General features: G+C 42.4%; 1 protein-coding gene and 1 pseudogene across 1 annotated transcript in view; both read right to left on the reverse strand.

The window, feature by feature from the left end:
* The window catches only part of MAP3K5 (mitogen-activated protein kinase kinase kinase 5), a 269,034-nt gene that overhangs the window by 117,695 nt on the left and 132,100 nt on the right, over positions 1-19,239 (reverse strand). Inside the window, exons 10-11 of the mRNA XM_073627344.1 lie at positions 6,938-7,091; positions 3,340-3,447 (exon numbers count right to left, since the gene is read on the reverse strand). Of these exons, the coding sequence (XP_073483445.1) occupies positions 3,340-3,447; positions 6,938-7,091 (262 nt within the window). The remainder of the gene's footprint in view (positions 1-3,339; positions 3,448-6,937; positions 7,092-19,239) is intronic.
* LOC141141536 (histone H2A type 1-like) lies at positions 9,337-11,483 on the reverse strand (annotated as a pseudogene).

The raw sequence follows: 19,239 nt of genomic DNA on the forward strand, positions 1-19,239 counted from the left end.
TCGGAGAGCCAGCAGGCAGGGACCAATCAGAGTGGTTCCCAATAATGCGATCACTATGTCAGCGTTGACACGTGAAAGCTGAAAACTACTACCTTTTATAAAAAAAAACCTGAATTTTTTTACCTAAGGGGCGTACCAAATAAAAACCTTATATGACCTTCAAAATATGCGCACAAAGCATTTATGTATGCAAGTTAGTCATAGGGAGCTTTTGTTTTCACCTGAGATTTATACAACTGCGCTTTTTGCTAACAAAATATATGTATTTATTTTCACTTCATTTCAATTTAATCAATTAAATTCATTTTGCAAATGAACATTTGATATTTACCAATTAAACCCAATACGTGGAGCTCAAAGTTGAAGTAGGACTTAATTCCCAAAAGAATGTTAGTTCCATCTAAGAACACCCCCCCACAATAAAAAGATAAGTTATTTATTTTGTGTCCTTCAACCCTCTGCCATTACGGCCTAGGCCAGAATGACGTGTTCCTGGTCCTGCAGCCTCCTGGGATATTTACATCACATATCCCAAGAGGCTGCAGGATTGGGCACACAGAGCGGGTCATTAGTTGCTGGTAGAATAGGACCAAGATGGTGGCATGGAATCCTAGGATATGTCACCTGAATAGAAGATCACAACAGGACAACAAATGAAGTACTACTTTAATGTAAATACGGTAATAACTGAACACATTTTTATAAGAAAAAACAAACCACAGCATATCCAAGGACATTCAGGGATATTCGTGAGTGCACCCCAAAAACTGAAAAAGCATCCAAACAAGGTAACACATAGGAATACAACTTACATATACTGACAGACTGTATTTAAACATTTGTCCCAGCATTCCTGTGCCTTGGATAAACAAAACAACATGTACTCCCAAAAATAAAAATGTAATATACTGCAGCTTACCAGTCCTTAGATGATTACCTTAGGACAGAAAGTTTGTTAGGAATACAGAACACCTCTCCTTTCCATTACTCCATATCTTCTCCATTACACAGGGAAAGGTGTTCTGCAGTCCACAGAAAGTGAGCTGGTCAAAGATGATAACATTGTTGGAGATCACATGTCAATGCTCAGCAAGTTATAAGGGCCGTGGATTTCTAGAAGGATCAGCAGATATTTTTCCAAAGCAATAAAACAAATGCAGCCACTACATCTAAAGACATGTAAGCTGAAATATATAACATTTTTGCTTTTGTGCTTATAAATACCTGAACTACATCCTATGAGGGAGATTTACTAAGGCTCCATTCACACCTAGGTGATTTAAATTGAAAATTTATGAAAAAATTCACAGGCGGAATCACCGCTATTCTACCCACGATTCAAAACCACAGGAAAACGCAGGACTTCTTAATGGCACCCCAATCGTGGGGCGATTTTTCAGCAATTGTCATGTGATAAATCGAGCTGCAAAATCGCAACGCACGAGCTTGACGCTCATAAAGGAGCAGGTGCTTCTTTTGGGTGACATCGCCGCGCATTGCGATTTCAAGAGTTGCACCGAGATTGGGGAGATGATAAGAAGTGATGGCATCGCAAACGCGTCCCGCGTTTTGCCACGATTTGGAATTGCGCGCAGAATAACATTGAATATCACTGAAGTCGGATCAAAGTCGGATCGCTGTCTTGACTGATCTGACTTTGGCATGCAACTTGTACTCTGCGGATCTCGAAGGGGAACTCCACGCCAAATTTTAATAATAAAACCGCCATGGGTTCCCCCTCCAAGAGCATACCAGGCCCTTTGGTCTGGTATGGATTGTAAGGGGAACCCCCAACGGCAAAAAACGGCTTGGGGTCCCCCCAAAATTCATACCAGACCCTTATCCAAGCACACAGCCCGGCAGGTCAGGAAAGGGGGTGGGGACAAGCGAGCGCCCCATCTCCTGAACTGTACCAGGCCGCATGCCCTCAACATGGGGGGGGTGGGTTTGCGCCCCCCACCCCAAAGCACCTTGTTTCTATGTTGATGAGGACAAAGGCCTCTTCCCAACAACCCTGGCTGTTGGATGTCGGGGGCTGTGGGCGGGGGGGCTTATCAGAATCTGGAAGCCCCCTTTAACAAGGGGGCCCCCAGATCCCATCCCACACCCTATGTGAATAAGTATGGGGTACATTGTACCCCTACCCATTCACCTAAAAAAAAGTCTCCAAAATAAAACACAGCACACAGGGTGTTAAAGCAATTTATTAAGGCAGCTCCGGCATCTCTTCCGACTTCTTCTCCCCTCTCCGGGTCTTTTCCGCTCTCTCTCTGGTTCTTCTCCCTCTGTCCACTGCCTTCTCCGCTATCTTCTCGCTCTATTGCTGGGTCTTCTCCGCTGTGTTCTCCCTCTGTTCTTCTTCCGATGTTGACTCGACGCTCTCTCCCGCTCTAATGCTGGGTGCGCGGTGTGCCACTACTTATATTGGCATGTGGAGGGGTCACCAGAGGCCCGCCCTTATGACATCATAAGGGGTGGGGCCTCCAGATGACATCACTCGGTGACCCCGCCCCATGCCAATATAAGTATGGCCCCATACTGCATACTCATTCACATAGGGTGGGGGTCGGGATCTTGGGGCCCCCTTGGTAAAGGGGGTTTCCAGATTCCGATAAGCCCCCCCTGCCCCAAAGTACCCACCCCCCCATGTTGAGGGCATGTGGCCTGGTACAGTTCAGGAGGGGGGGCGCTTGATAGTCCCCACCTCCTTACCGGACCTGCCAGGCAGTGTGCTCGGATAAGGGTCTGGTATGGATTTTGGTGGGACCCCCATGCCGTTTTTTTCGGCGTGGGGCTTCCCCTTAAAATCCATACCAGAACGAAGGGTCTGATATGCTCTTGGAGGAGGAACCTATGCCATTTTTTTTTTAAATTTGGCGTGGAGTTCCCCTTCAAGATCATCAGAGCACAAGTCGCATGCCAAAGTTGGATCAGTCCAGACAGCGATCCGACTTTAATCCCACTTCAGTGATATTCAATGGGCTGAAGTAGGATCAAAGTCAGACCAAAGTAGTGCAGGGAGCATTTTCAAAGTCAGACCGACTTGTGTTGGACCAGTTAAGACGGCTCCCATAGGGAAACATTGATTTTCACACGTCATGCAACATGAACTCCCAATGTCGGAGCCTTTGTCGTACCAGTGTGAACCCGGCCTTAGGCTTTAACAATAAAACCTGAAAGCTAATTGGTTTTGATGCACGGATGCACCAGATTTTGCACACCAATTTTAGTAAATCTCCTCCTATACGTCCTAAAAGAAATCAACAACCAACAGAACACACTGCTAATATAAGCAGGTATATTGTTTTGCAAATGCATTTCTGTTACTCATAAAATTACCTTATCATCAGGGATGACATGCCAAATAGACACAGTTTTCTCATCTGCTTCACTGTTGATTGATAGATATGATGGCTGGTAGATCTTTGTAGGTTCCAGGATCAAGACCTATAGGGTAAAAGTTGTGCAAAACTATGTGTAACTGCACTAATATTTTCTAAACAAATACATTCACAATTTTCTGTAGAAATATTGAACTTTGATCTAACTTATGCTGCCATACACTAGCCCAAAAATTGTTTGAAAACCTGTCATTTGGACCGTTCGTTCGTTTTTTGTCCAGTTAATGGGCACAAATAGAAAACCGGTTTTAACTTTTTCAGAGCCGAAAAATCGAAGGAAGAGGTTGGAAAATTCTGCTGCATGAACTATAAATTTAAAGGTTAAAGGAGTTGTAAAGTCAGAAGGTTTTCTTATCTTAATGCATTCTATGCATTAAGATAAAAAGCCCTCTGTGTGCAGGTGACGCCCCAGCCCCCCCGGCCCCCCTAATACTTACCTGAGCCCCATCTCTGTCCAGCAAAATCCACAAGTCCCTCGGCCATCCCTGACTTTCCCTCCTGATTGGCTGAGACACAGCAGCCGGGAGCCATTGGCTCCCACGGCTGTCAATCAAAGTCAGTTAGCCATTTAGGAGAGAGAGGGGGTGGGGCCGAATGGCAGCTCTGTGTCTGACTGGACGCATGGAGCTACAGCTTGTCTCAGGTGCCCCCATAGCAAGCTGCTTGCTGTGGGGGCACTCGACAGGAGGGAGGGGCCAGGCGCACAGAAGAGGGACCCGAGAAGAAGAGGATCCGGGCACTGTTTGCACTGCCCATATGTGACAAAACGGACGGATGGATGGGATTGCTCCCACAGCCGAGTGTTCGTTATTCGAAAACGAGTTTGAATGATTTAATAGCCAGCAGTCTGAGTGAGAATTATAAACAAATTAAAGTGCAATAAAAAAAAGGTAGCTTGTGGTGGAACAAATAAGGTGAAACGATGTGGCTAATGTAGTAAACGAGTGAGAATTTTCATTTTTCAGGCTGGGTTCACACTGATGCGAATTGGATGTGGGTTTCCCTGCATCCAAGCCGCAGGACAGGAGACTGTGATCGGCTTTCAATGGAGCCAGGTCACACATCTCCGGGGCAGCCGTGGAGCGCATTGCACAAGTGTCCTGTGCATCTTTGGCTCTGTTTCATGTCTGAATTCAGGCAAAAATTCAGGCCTGATTCGTCCCTGAAACTGAAAATAGTGATGCACCGGACCCCTGCTGTGAGCCGCGTATGCACACACTGTGAACCCAGCCTCAAAGTGAATGTTTACTAAGCTTAGTGAATAAGGTGAAGCTGTGTAAATCCCTTTGATGCAAAATAATACACAGGATGTTGGCTTGCACATGATTGGATGACTGTAGTAATCATAACTTTGTCATACTCAGTAAAAGTGTGCACAATGAAAATTTTTTATTCTGAAACCACATGGCTTCTAATTTAGATTAATCTCTCCAGAAAATATTTTACAGCTTTTCTCTTCAAATCACAAATTCATCTTCTAGGTGAATTGCAAAGTAGTCTGAGGAATTTACAATAGGCTTCAATAAAAGATGAATCGGACACAACTCAAACACAACTAAACAACAAGGCAAGAGATTTGAGTGGAGCAAAAGCTTTACCTTTCAGATGTTCAAATAAAGTGCAGAGTGCAATAGTGATAAAGTCCCGAGTGGGAATATAACAAATGAAGTGTCAAAAAAACATCATTATTCACTGAATTGTAAATTAGTCTTCCATGATACTGCTAAAGCGATTCAAATACCACCAGGAATGCTGTGAATTTCCTCCACCAAGCGAGCAAAATATGCACTCACCAGATGGATAGGCTGCAAAGTTAAAAGCAGCACAAAAGCAGACTCCCTTCCACAACTGGGTGTCACCCGATATTCACACTGGTCTCCACTGTTCACACGGATCTCCACCGGTCTGAAAGTACTCTCCTCTCTCCTCCAGTAGTGGCTATCATCTACTCATGTGCTCATGAAATCACGCCATACACCATGATTAAAACATATAACTGATAGTTTAATCTATTTTTTAGAGTAAAAACTTTCCATGAGCACCAGAGTGGTAAGAACCAACAGTACAAAGCAAATGATGCCATGCACTTACATCACTCACCACCACAGAAGACACACATTTGTGAAAAATGCACTGGGCGGAGCTGCGCATGTAACATCACGCTACCGCATTGATCCATGGTGTAGCGGCAAGAGATTCACAGCATTCCTGGTGGTATTTGAATCACTTTAGCGGTGACATTGAAGATGGGGTTACATTTCAGTGGAAACTGAGTTTTTTTGGACATTTCATTTATTATAGTTCCACTTGGGACTTTATCACTATTGCACTTTATTTGTATGTCATGTATTATTTTTAGTGCTGCAATTTTGTATTACAATTTGTTATGTGGTAGCAGTGTATTGTACCTTTATTTGTTTATTAGAGACTTTTTTCTTTGAGCGCTGACTGTTTTAATTTTATACCTTTCAGATATATTTTCACATTCAAAATCTTGTTTCCACAAACCCTACATTTTTCCAGTAGCATGAAAAAAGATTTGAAAGGCAGTACAAGTCAGTCCACAGTCAAACTTGTCAATTAGGAAAGCAAGAGATTTTTCCATTTTGCAGCACTCACCTCTGGTAACAGTTGAACAAAAATACTTTAAAAAGTGAATACATGCACTAAATTCCAGCTAATGCTAAACATTCAATGTCAAATGGAAAAAAATTATAGGTTTGTATCAGAATTTTTTATAGGCTATCATAAAAATATAATTTGGTCCAATCACAGAGCAAGGAACACAAACGGCATGTAGAGTAAAGAGGTTTAAAGATTTAGGACAAATCATCTGGGTTACAATCCCAGGTAGCACATGAAAAGATTGATGCAACAAGTAATGCACATGTCTGCTTTGTTGGTTTATGGATTGCAGTTTTACAATAAACTACTGTTTAAATAAAAACAATTAGTGCAAGGCTGTGCATGTTCCTCTATTTGTAACATAAAACTGATCTGTGGTCTACATGTGATTATGCTATACATAAGGGGTCAATGTGATCTGCACTGGTTGATTTGTAAAGACTAGTCCACTCAAATATCTTCTCCAATGCAGGTGGGAAACCACTCGACTTACCACCTATTTTGCTTGGGTAAATGAGCCCCTCTGAGTGCAGATATAGCTAAAATACAACTAAATATATAGTCAAGCTCCATAATCTGGCAACACCACAGATTCAACATTGAGGCTCATGTCCAAAAAGTAGTATCTGTATCCCTGTTCCTCATGCCAACCATTTAGATCTCAACATTAATTTTCTAATCTTACCAAAAAATATGAAAAGGAAAAAACATTTTTTTCAAACAAAGAAAGTTCTTCTTAACAGACATTCAGTTACTAGGCTCACTGCTTCTACTATAGCCAGGTTGACTGCACCCACTGTACATTTAGTTACTTAATGAAGATTAACATGTGACCATGCAAACAAAGGTTTTGTACTTTTTTTGCAAAGTACAGTAAATGTAGGTTTTGTGAGTAGGGTTTATCAACTTACTGGAAATCTGACCACAGAAACATCCGTATTCGTAGACTCAACCAGAAAGTCCATCCAAAAATCAACAATCTCCTGTTTGGATGAAGGTTTCTCCAGGTTTGGTTTCCTAAACTTCTGGTATATCAGAATTGTCTCCACAACAGAATTCAAGTACCTAGATATCATAATTATTAAAACAAATACATGATTATTAAACAACAACTAGCATATAAAATTAGTAGTATGTTAAACATTTTCTTAAGAATGCTACAGATTTTTCCGTTTTCTAAATGTTTGTAATTAAATGTACAATAAATTACACTTTGGTCTATCAAACCTTTTAAAACATTACTGTGACATATTAGGGGGGATTTACTAAAACGGGAGCACACAGAATCTGGTGCATTTGTGCATGGTAACCAATCAATTTCAAACTTGAGCTTGTTTAATTAAGCGTTGACAATAAAACCTGGAAGCTGATTGGTTACTATGCACAGCTGCACCAGATTCTGTGTGCACCAGTTTTAGAAAATCTCCCCCACTGCATCCAGCTAAACCTATAATATCTTGTATATGTGAAGTGGTGAGAAAACAGTTTACAGGAGCTTGAAGGCAACATCGCTCTTCTAAAATACACTGGGGGCAGGGCCGTAGATAATTTTTTTTTTTTCCTGGGGGGGGGTTCCGGTCTTTCAAACTTAAAGGCATCATTTACACTTTTATGTTGGGGGAGATATGGTAAAAACGTGACAGCAGAGTGGGGCCATGAGGCTTTGCAATGCAGCGCAGCAAATATTATCCCCATTCAACTGAAGAGAACGCAATGCACGCAGTTGTGGTGCAGTAGTGTACTCATTAGTACAGCGAGCTCCTCCTAAGCTCCCTAGTTTTTTTTTTCGTTCAGCCCGCTGGGTTGAACTAAAAAAACTTACTGTGTGAGCCAGGCTTTGGATCTTATTTATATTCTACATGCCCATGAAATGGCAAATATACCATGAATACCTACAGCCAGGATCCCAGATGTTCAAATTTTTGTCAGCTGCTCAGCATGCCCACCTGAGTGATAGGCTGAAAAGAGCCACTGCTGTTAACATGTATCTGCACATCCAGTGGTCCCCATGTTTAAGCTCTGGGGGACAAAGCAAAACGCATTGGGGTGTGGCCTGGTGGGAACTCGGGCTGAGGTAGTCTCTCCCATCACTACTACATTACCATAGGACTCCGTGGATGTGTGGCACCAGGGATTTTTTTTCTCCCTTCCCTTCAGTGACTACAGGAGCTGGGATGAGCTCCATCCCTTGCCAGCACTCCTGCAGCACATTCGGTATCATCTACATTACTCCCCACATTGATTGAGCCTGAGAGACAACCTAACAAACCGTGGGTCACAGTGGTTACCTGCTGTTAGGGACAAATTTATGACCCTGGATGCAGAGAAATTTTATCCAAGGGAAAAAATGTATCCCTACCTGCAGGTATCCAGTGGATGTGCAGATACATGTGGATACATATTTACAGCAGCAGACAACCTTGGCTCTTTTCAGCCCATCACTCATGTTTACAGGCTGAGCAGATACTAGAACATCTGAGATTCCGGGTGCAGGTATTTGCAGTATACTTGCTGCACCATGGTCATGTAGGATGTATGAATGAGACCCAAGACTGAATTTTAGCTAACCTTACTGTGCAAGTTGAGCAGGTGCAAGGGGCAACATATTGTGGTAGGCAGTAAATTCAGTGATTTATTCAAACCTTAAAAAACTGTGTCCTAAGAAATTTTATGAAATGTTTTAAGAGCTGAAAAAAAAAATATTGTGCACTGCCTACCACAGGATGGTGCCCTTTACACCTAGTCAATATGGTTGGCTTTTATTCAGTCTTAAACTGTAGCAAACCCAGCTTCTGAATGTGTACCTACAAGTAAGCCTATAATAACACTTAAACTAAAAGGAAGAAGGAGATTGAGCTAAAAAAAAGAAAAAATTGTTTAAATAAGCATATTGTGACAGTCCGTGAATTGTGAAATACAATGGTAAATCCCCACTTAAGAGGGGATACCATCAAAAAATGTCCTATACAGAAATGGCATACAGTGAAGTGAGTCTTAATATAATGATTCTTGTGTGCATACAACAACACCAGTGACAGTGAACCTCCACCGTAAGGAATACACGCTTACCAAAAGGCAAGCGATAGCAAGCCTATAAGCTGGGATCAATATCCTGACATCAGACCAGAGCCAGCGGTGGATTGCTTGATGGCAATGAGGACATTCCAGAGGATGTAGGCTCAAAGAATGGACCAGCAATCCATATTAGGGGGACATAAAAAGAGGCTCTCCATAGTGTGAATCCATTAAATTAATTTATTAAAAAAAGGAAGTATTGCACTTACAAAAAAACAGGATTGAAAATGCTCAATAAGAAGATGCTGGCCGGCTCGCAGAACCCATCCACCAACACAGGATAGACCGCGATGACGTCAGCACGCCTCCCACCTTTTTTTTTTCTTGGTGGCTCTGAGAAGAGCCGTTGTGTTGGGTAATAGAGGTGGATGAATTATCGGGATGATTACTTGGATTTGGCGGCCTTGTGGCTCTCGGTCTTCTTGGGCAGCGGTACGGCCTGGATGTTGGGCAGGACTCCTCCCTGGGCTATGGTGACTCCGCCCAGCAGCTTGTTGAGCTCCTCGTCGTTGCGGACAGCCAGTTGGAGGTGTCGGGGGATGATACGGGTCTTCTTGTTTTCGTGGGCGGCGTTGCCGGCCAGGTTGAGGATCTCAGCTGTCAGATACTTGAGGACAGTGGGCAGACAGACGGGAGCTCCAGCCCCGACCTGCTCGGCATAGTTGACCAGCCCGGGATGACCGGGTCTTGGCCTTAGCCCGAACCTTGCCTCCTTGTTTGCTGCGTCCTGACATTGTAACTGTATGATCGGGTTATTCACTGGAGAATGATTGGGTGGGAGGCGTGCTGACGTCATCACGGTCTAACGTGTGTTGGTGGATGGGTGTCTGCGATCCGGCCGGCATCTTCTCATTGAGCGTTTTCAATCCTGTTTTTATGTAAGTGCAAAACTTCCTTTTTTTAATAAATTAATTTAACGGATTCACACTATGGAGTGTCTCTTTTTATGTCCCCCTAATATGGATCGCTGGTCCATTCTTTGAGCCTACATCCTCTGGAATGTCCTCATTGCCATCAAGCAATCCACCACTGGCTCTGGTCTGATGTCAGGATATTGATCCCAGCTTATAGGCTTGCTATCGCTTGCCTTTTGGTAAGCGTGTATTCCTTACGGTGGAGGTTCACTGTCACTGGTGTTGTTGTATGCACACAAGAATCATTATATCAAGACTCACTTCACTGTATGCCATTTCTGTATAAGACATTTTTTGATGGTATCCCCTTTTAAGTGGGGATTTACCATCGTATTTCACAATTCATGGACTGTCACAGTATGCTTATTTAAACAATTTTTTCTTTTTTTTTAGCGCAGTCTCCTTATTCCTTTTAGTTTAATATTTTTGTACATACCATACAAAATTGAGCTGCAGCTTTCTATTTTTATTTTTATTTCACATTTATTTTTATTTTTTCAGCGCGGTATTTCCTCTCTATAATAACACTTACCTGTAGGTACAGTGAATATCTCCTAAACATGTGGTGTTTAGGAGATATTCACATGGAAAGCATCCGGTGATGTCACTGGTGCATGCCCTCTGAAGGGACGGCATACCGCTTGGTTGTACTTCTCCTGGGGAGGAGTGCAGTTCGTTCTGCACTTTTGTGACCCATTTTTAGCCGTCAGCCAGCTATACCCCACTGTCAGCTGACATCGCTCAGCAGGTCCAGGCTGTGGAAACATCCTAACATTAAAGTCAGGATTCACCCAGGTGCCTGGACCAGTAGCTCACTCAGCCTTTCAGTGAGCCGCAGAGACCCTGAGCCAGCCGCTTCTGCCCCCTCCACAACCTGGCATTCCTGTGAGCTCGGGGGGGAGGGGGGGGGGGGGCAGAGCCAGGAACTGACAGTCACCACTCTTTGCTCACTGAAGGCAGAAAACTGAGTAATCAGTGATCTTTAATCGCTCTGTTGTTGGTCTTAGAAGCAGCTGGGGAGAGATGCAACATTGGATTGATGCTCCATCCACCTAGGTAAGTAGGTAATTAAAGGAAAAAAACATCTTTTAACCACTTCAGCCCCGGAAGGATTTACCCCCTTCCTGACCAGAGCGTTTTTTGCGATTCGGCACTGCGTCGCTTTAACTGACAATTGCGCGGTCGTGCGACGTGGCTCCCAAACAAAATTGACGTCCTTTTTTTCCCACAAATAGAGCTTTCTTTTGGTGGTATTTGATCGCCTCTGCGATTTTTATTTTTTGCGCTATAAACAAAATAAGAGCGACAATTTTGAAAAAAACGCATTATTTTTTACATTTTGCTATAATAAATATCCCCCAAAAATATATCAAAAAAACATTTTTTTTCTTCAGTTTAGGCCGATCGTATTCTTCTACATATTTTTGGTAAAAAAAAAAATCGCAATAAGCGTTTATTAATTGGTTTGCGCAAACGTTATAGTGTTTACTAAATAGGGGATAGTTTTATGGCATTTTTATTAATAAATTTTTTTTTACTAGTAATGGCGACGATCAGCGATTTTTATTGTGACTGCGACGTTATGGCGGACATGTCGGACATTTTTGACACATTTTTGGGACCATTGTCATTTATACAGCGATCAGTGCGATTAAAAATGCACTGATTACTGTGTAAATGACACTGGCAGTGAAGGGGTTAACCACTAGGGGGCGGGGAGGGGTTAAGTGTGTCCTAGGGAGTGATTACTAACTGTAGGGGGATGGGCTGTGTGGGTGACGTCACTGATCTCTGCTCCGATGACAGGGAGCAGAGATCGAGTGACACTTGTCACTAGGCAGAACGGGGGTATGCTGTTTACAACGGCATCTCCCCGTTCATCCGCTCCGTGAGGCGATCGCGGGTATCCCCGCGGCGATCGAGTCCGCGGGACCCGCAACCCGACTCACGGAGCTCCCGGCCGTATCCCCGCGGCGATCGAGTCCGAGCTCCCGCACGCACGGGCACGGCGGGAAATTCAAATGGACGTACAGGTACGCCCATTTGCCCAGCTGTGCCGCTCTGCCGACGTACATCGGCGTGCGCCGGTCGGCAAGCGGTTAAAGAAAACAAAATCCCCCTCTCCCTCCTAAGAACCCTCCATCCCCAAGCAAAGATTCCCACTGTAAAATATCTCCCTCCCTCAAATATCCCCCCCAAAATTAAACCACCCTGTCTCTAAACCGACCCCTCAAAACAAAAATACCTCCCTCAGTCAAAACCCTCTCCCCCAGCAAAGATTCCGAATTATGAAGAAAATCTCCTTTCATCCAATCAAACTCCTCCCAGAAGAAAATCCCTGGCATTAACCACCTTCTGTAAACTTCCCTACAAGAAACTCCCCCTTCTCCAAAAGCAAACCCACCCCCCACCAAAAGAAACTCCCCCAGGCTGGAATTCTCACTTCCTCCTTCCCAAAACAGAAATTTGATGCCTCCCCACTTACCAGACCTCAGATTCAACACGACACAGAAGTAGGAAAACTTCTGCATGCCCAGTCTCCCTTCAGCTGTGTCATATGATACCCCAAGGAAGAGTCTAGGAGTTCCCTCAACTGTGCACTGTCAATTGCTGGCATCTGAGACCTCGCAGTAATTTCATGGTTTTCAGGGGGACCCCTTATTGAACTGAGGGCATGGGGCACAATAGAAGGGAGGCTGGCTGCTGCACTCCAAACCTTTGATTGCTTCTACTGTGCTGATGCTGAGGCTAAACAGCAGGGACACTGTCTGAGCATTTTGCCAGGATGCTCTGGGGGGGGGGGGTTTGGACACCCCTGACCCCCCCCTTATCTACGCCCCTGACTGGGGGACATTGATCAATTCTGTTGCACTCCAAAGACATTCTGGTAGGTTAATTGGATCCTGTCTAAATTGTCCCTAGTATGTATGTATGACTGTGAGTTAGGGACCTTAGATTGTAAGCTCCTTGAGGGTAGGGACTGATGTGAATGTACAATGTATATGTAAAGCGCTGCGTAAAATTGACAGCGCTATAGAAGTACCTGAAATAATAATAATAATAATAATAAAAAGGCAATGCTAAACAGAAACAGTAAAAACAAGTTATGCAACAGATCTACCACAAGTTCTACAGCTAGAGTCATAAATTCCTCATTCAGCTGCTCTAAAGCAGCACTATTTCCCATCTGCAATAATAAATCTGCTGCAGACCTGTCTAAATCTGTTGCAGTTGGCTGCCCATGATAACAGATGCAAGGGTTGCAAATACATGAAAAACTGTTGCGTTGACTTTGCTCAGTGAGAGGTAGCTTGATTCATAGCTCACAGTACCACTAATTTGCTTTACAAAAAATTAGCATGGCCTATTTGCCCACAGCCTCCAAAACTATATGTGAGCATCATAAACAAGCAAAATATTAATAGCACTGTATCTTAGATTGTAAGCTCTAGCGAGCAGGGTCCTCTGATTCCACCTGTATTGAATTGTATTGTAACTGTACTGTCTGCCCTAACTTTATAAAGCACTGCTCAAACTGTTGGCGCTATATAAATCCTGTATAATAATAATATATTAATACTGCTAGATCTGGAATTGGGCAAAGGGCTATGGCTAACGTAAGCCATACAGTATATTTAAGTTACATCAAAGCTCGTGCTTTTTACTGTATGTGTTGTTTTTACTTTAACCTAGCGTTCCTCAATCTCCTGAATACATTGGTGGCTAAATTTCACATTTGAACCAAAACAAAAGAATAGTCCGAAGACTCTCTGGTGCTCAGGTAATGTTGAATCATCAAGGGGTACACTATACATTCCAGTGGTACCTGCACATAAAGCAGGTAGCATGTTTCCAGAGGCATACTCTGTTTTTAGATTTTTCTACATAAATCATAGTAAACATATGTGTCTTGGGCAACATGATTAAAAGTATAACCCTGATCACTTGTACTTGAATAAATTATATTTCCTTAAATGCACACTTTCAACGGGGAAATTACAGCAGACATATTCATTTGCACTTTAAGTATTGGTAATAAATTAATAAATGTTTGCCCAAAACTTAGAACTAACATTTGCTAGGTAACGCAACAAGTTAGTGTTTTCAGTGACACAGCACATGATGCCATGTGATTATATGAAACTGACTTATGACCGGCGGCTTATTTTCAGTATGTTGATGAGTCATTCCTGTTAAACAACAGTAATAGTAGGTTTGTAATAAATCTTTTTTAGTTAGAACAACATATGTTGTAATACTACCTCACCCATTCCATAAACATTTTCGATAGGGCTGAAGATATATCAATAGAAAACTCAGCTGTGGAGCCGCAACCATGCTTTTTATGCTACGACAACTCTGAAAAGCAGCTTAAACTAACAGCATAATAGTGCTACATTTTCCATATTGCTGGTATACAGGTAAATACATTAAATAACTGAAATCAGTGTAAAGAGCAATAGCAATGTACAACAAAAGTACCCGTTAGCAACCCATCAAATCTCAATTTTGTCATGGCAGAGACACACCACACTCACAACAGTTTGTTGTAGTCTGGTCACTGAAATGTGAATTTATTTGGGTTAGCTTACTTTGTATTATAGCTGTTTGCTGTATGGAAAGCCAAAGTAATTCATACTGCAAGTTAAAGGATCTGTCAACTATGTACCTACAGTCATTCTGTGTGCCAATAGAAAAAGTTCATGACATCATTAGTAACTATAATTAACCCTGTATTGGCTGAGGACAATGACAATATATCTAATAAGTAATGAACCCACACCTCAAAATATAATTTTAAGTTATTTATTACCTATCACAGGTTAGAAATTTTAATACATCAGAATATGTTATAAATAACTGCAAGGTAGAATATGGGTACTGTATATTGGCCAATATTTTACAACAGGGGAATACAGTCACAAAAACAATTAGATGTTAGGAAGCATTTAGGTGCATCAAATGTTACAAATCTGGGCTTATATTGGGACATCTACTTAGATACCATGAAGTGATTTTGCTGAATATGTCACTGGATGTGATATACAGTTAGGCCTGCTTTCCGGTACGTTATAGTGTGGTGAATTATGTTTTTTTAGTACTATTACTTTTTTGTGGTTATCTAATTGTGAACATCAAACAATTAAAATGAAAAACAAGTCGTATAAAGTGATTTTATAAATGTGGGAGTGATTTGTAGCATGCAGTATAATTACTAATTTGTGTTTTTAATTACACAAGGGCTCACAATTTTTCTTGCTGTATTAGTATATTAAGCGGTAATTGTGCTCATCCTTTATTGTGATGGCTTAGGGAAAGACACCTTTAAAGGTTTCTTTCTCTCCTGTAAAGGGTGATCATTAGCCAAAATTGATGATAGCTGAGAATCTCTTCTGTGGCACACATGAAAGTTTTATAGCTTTACTCTATCCCATGACTGTTATTACCACTTCTACTAACCTTATCAGTGCCTCTATCACACCTAGATTGTATGGCCAAAAGTTTGAGGACAGTTGACCACCATACCTACCTAATGACCTGCAGCCAATGTGTTTTGAAACCCCTCCAAATTATTGGGTTCAGGTATTTCTAGTGAAGGGTACTATTTATGCTACAGATTACAAAGGCATTGTAGTACACTTTCAGTCTTATGGCATTAGTATGGCATTGAAGTCTAATAGGAGGCATGGCTGCAAGGACACAGCCATGCTTCCTAATGTGACAGTGAACATGGCGTTTGGGGCCGCTCAACTGCACCTGCCACAGAACGAGCAGCTGTGTTCATGTAGCCACACATCCTAATGGAACTCTGCACCTGGAAGCAGTGGCGTCTCCAGCTTTCATATTTAGGGGGGGCACATGGGGGACAGGGACAAAAGTAGGGGGGCAACTATAAAATGCAATTTTATATATATATATATATATATATATATATATATCCTGGGGCCCTTTACTACGATCCCACACGGGCCCTTTCACATGTTCTGCAGTGAGCTCCCTTCCTACTGTATTGGGGCCCCCCAGGGTGGCAAAAAACAAGAGATATATGTCACTAGCATACCAAGAAAATATAAGGGTCCAAAGCAGTGGGTGAACTATCAGGGTTGCAAAGGTTGTCTAGCCACCGGGCCCTGGTGTTCTGCCACTGTGGGGTTCCCTAGACTCCTCTTGCTGTCCTGCCCCTGCTATTGACGGTGCTGGTCTGGCATCTCTTGGAATTTACAGGCTGGTTCTCCTGTCCTAAGGACGGGAGAAATCAGTCTGTTTTTTCAGTAACCGAGAGTCCTGGTGGAGTCCTTCCTGCTACTCGCTCTTCTCCCTGCCAATGAGGATGCAGGGGAAGGAGCAGATCAGGGGGCCGTGGTTGTGTGAGCACTCACATTATGCAGTGTCAGCGAGCAGAGGGAGGGGGGAGGAATCACCCGCAGGAGCTGACTGGGGATGCTCTCCCTCTCAATAGAGACTGTGTTACTCCAGCGGCGGCCCGAGTAAGATGCGGGGCATCCGCTACAAATGCAAACAAAAAGACATTGCCTTTTTGTAAAAAAAAAAAAAAAAAAAATTTAAAATTGGGGGGGCACAGCATAATGTTGGGGGGGGGGGGTCAAGGCCCCCTCTGTCCCCCTTGGGACGCTATTGCCTGAAGGTTAGACCTTGCAAAAAATGGCCTGTTCATGCAAACAAGGCCTTACGTGTTGAAATGTTTCCTAATGGCTGGGCAATGGCTAATTGATAATGTATATCAGCAAACATGGGGAAAGGCTTTTTACATTTTTGCTCTGGAGTTGTATGCCATAGAAACTGCTCTGTGTGAAAACATTTTTATGCACAGAAAGTTTTATATCTAAAAAAAATGTAATAAAATAAAAAAATTCAATTTCCTACATTGAGCAGTCAAACATAAAATATATAAAGGGGTGTTTGCTGAAATTTAGACAGAGTGGGGTTGATTTACTAAAACTGGAGTGTGCAAAATGTGGTGCAGCTGTGCATAGCAGGCAATCAGCTATTAACTTCAGCTTGTTCAATTAAAGTGGTTGTTAAACCACTGTGTCCTCTTCATACAATTCTCTGTGTTTCATAATGATAGGTGCCCCTGTGTGCATGCTTCATAAAAAAAATGCAGTCTACACCTCATTTCAAAGCTTACCACAGTGAAATTCATTGTGGGGGGGGGGGATAAACTATCAAAAAAGACAGTCATTTTAAATAGTACATTTATAAAAAAAAAAAAAAAAAAACAACACAAAAGGTTCTGCCCCTGAAATCACATTTTCAAATATAACTGAATCAGACAAAATAAATAATTAATATAAACACCCTCATCTCTACAATTCAATATCAATAAATAAACATGTACACCTTTTATTCATTCTAACATGTCAGAATGAATAAAATATATTAAAACAGAGCTTGCATTTCAAAACTTAATATACAAACAGTACAATAAAAAGTCCTAATATATGGATGTTGTGTGCCGTATCCTTATCCACCCACAGGCTTCTATTAAATAAATAAATGTGTGCTCCATTCCACCGTGCTCACAATAAACACCAATTTTACCTCTTGTATGAACAACAGAGTCAAATCGCACTTGTGGATATAACCATCACTGAGCCCAAGAGGGAAGGAAGCCAGAAACACCATACAGCCAGAAAAGGTTGACCAGAAATGTTATTTCCAATACCGCTCCAACTGGTCCCACTTTGCCTCTATGTAGTGCTTTCAAAGCCTCTGGACACTCATGGTTTTAAAAATTGTGCATGTGTGTACCATGTGTTATCAAGTGCTCCAGCTGGTGAATTGATGCAGTGGAGAACCATGGAGATGCTCATATTTTTTTAATTGAAGCTCCAGGCTTGCTTATCTTGGAAATGTTTTAAAAGGTGTACTGTTTGAGAACTGTGATGTAAAAGCAAACAGCAAACATAGCGGAAGGTGGCAACATAGAAAATAAAATTTTCAAGTTCAAACACCCCCCGCCAGACGCTATACAGCAGTGGTAGTGAACTTAAGTGCAGCCACCAACATGTCCAGAGTTTTTATAGCCTTGAGTGTCTAGAGGCTCTGTGAGGACTGTATAGAGGCAAAGTGGGACCAGTTGGAGCAGTATTGGAAACAACATTTCCTGGCAACCTTTTTAGCTTGTCCAACTGATGATCAGCAAGTTTAACATGCCCACACTTGAAGCCCTACCACTTCGCCCCTAGGAAAGATTAGAGATTTGATTAAAGCTGCCACTCTAAATAAATCAAAATAAAAACTGTATTTTACTCTCTACCTAAAATGTAAAAGTAAATAGTGGCGCTGATATTGAAATATGACAATCAATACTGTAACATAAACGAACATAAACTAAATAACACCCTGTGACAAGTGAAAGTCACTGTGAACACTAGTGACAGAAGTGACACAAATTAAAGTCCGTAAAATAATCCAAATTTTGACTCAGTGACTTCAAAAATATCTTTCTATAGCAGTTGTAATATTCCAGATCTTCCACCACACCGCATGTGAAAGTGCCTCCGCTCCCCTTATGAAACCTACTCATTGGCTTTAGGTGCCTTGCGCTCTCATGCTCGTCTTATAAACTTTTACCCTCAAAGGGTTAAATCATCCTACCAATATCTAACCGTGCATATGGAAAAAGATCTCTCCACGTGAAAATAAAATAAGGGCTCCAATAGTGTAATAATGTTTAAAACAATTTAATGAATAAAAGCAAATCTCCAACTATTACACTCACATAGAGCCAAATAAAGTAAGCATAAAACCAATCCTCCTGTTACCAGCAAGTGGTGGTATATTGTGGTCACAGCGGACCCACGGTGTACGATCTGTATCTGGATTTTTTTATGGACTTTAAAGTGATTGTAAAGCTTTGTTTATTTCTTTTTTTTAAATTAACAAACATGTCATACTTACCTCCACTGTGCAGCTCGTTTTGCACAGAGTGGCCCCGAACACAGTCTTCTGGGGTCCCTCGGCGGCTCTTGCAGCTCCTCCCCACATCAGATAACCCTCTGGGAGAAGCGCTCTCCCAGGGGGTTACCTTGCGGGCGTGCTCCTGAGTCCATCATTCAGCATCCATAGCCGCCGAATGTATGACTCAGCCCTGCCCCCCGGCACCCGCTTAATTGGATTTGATTGACAGCAGCGGGAGCCAATGGCTGCGCTGCTATCAATCTATCCAATCAAGAGCCGAGAGCCCCGGGCAGAGGAAG

This window comes from Aquarana catesbeiana, linkage group LG04 (assembly GCF_042186555.1).
Source record: "Aquarana catesbeiana isolate 2022-GZ linkage group LG04, ASM4218655v1, whole genome shotgun sequence".
Classification (NCBI taxonomy): Eukaryota; Metazoa; Chordata; class Amphibia; order Anura; family Ranidae; genus Aquarana; species Aquarana catesbeiana.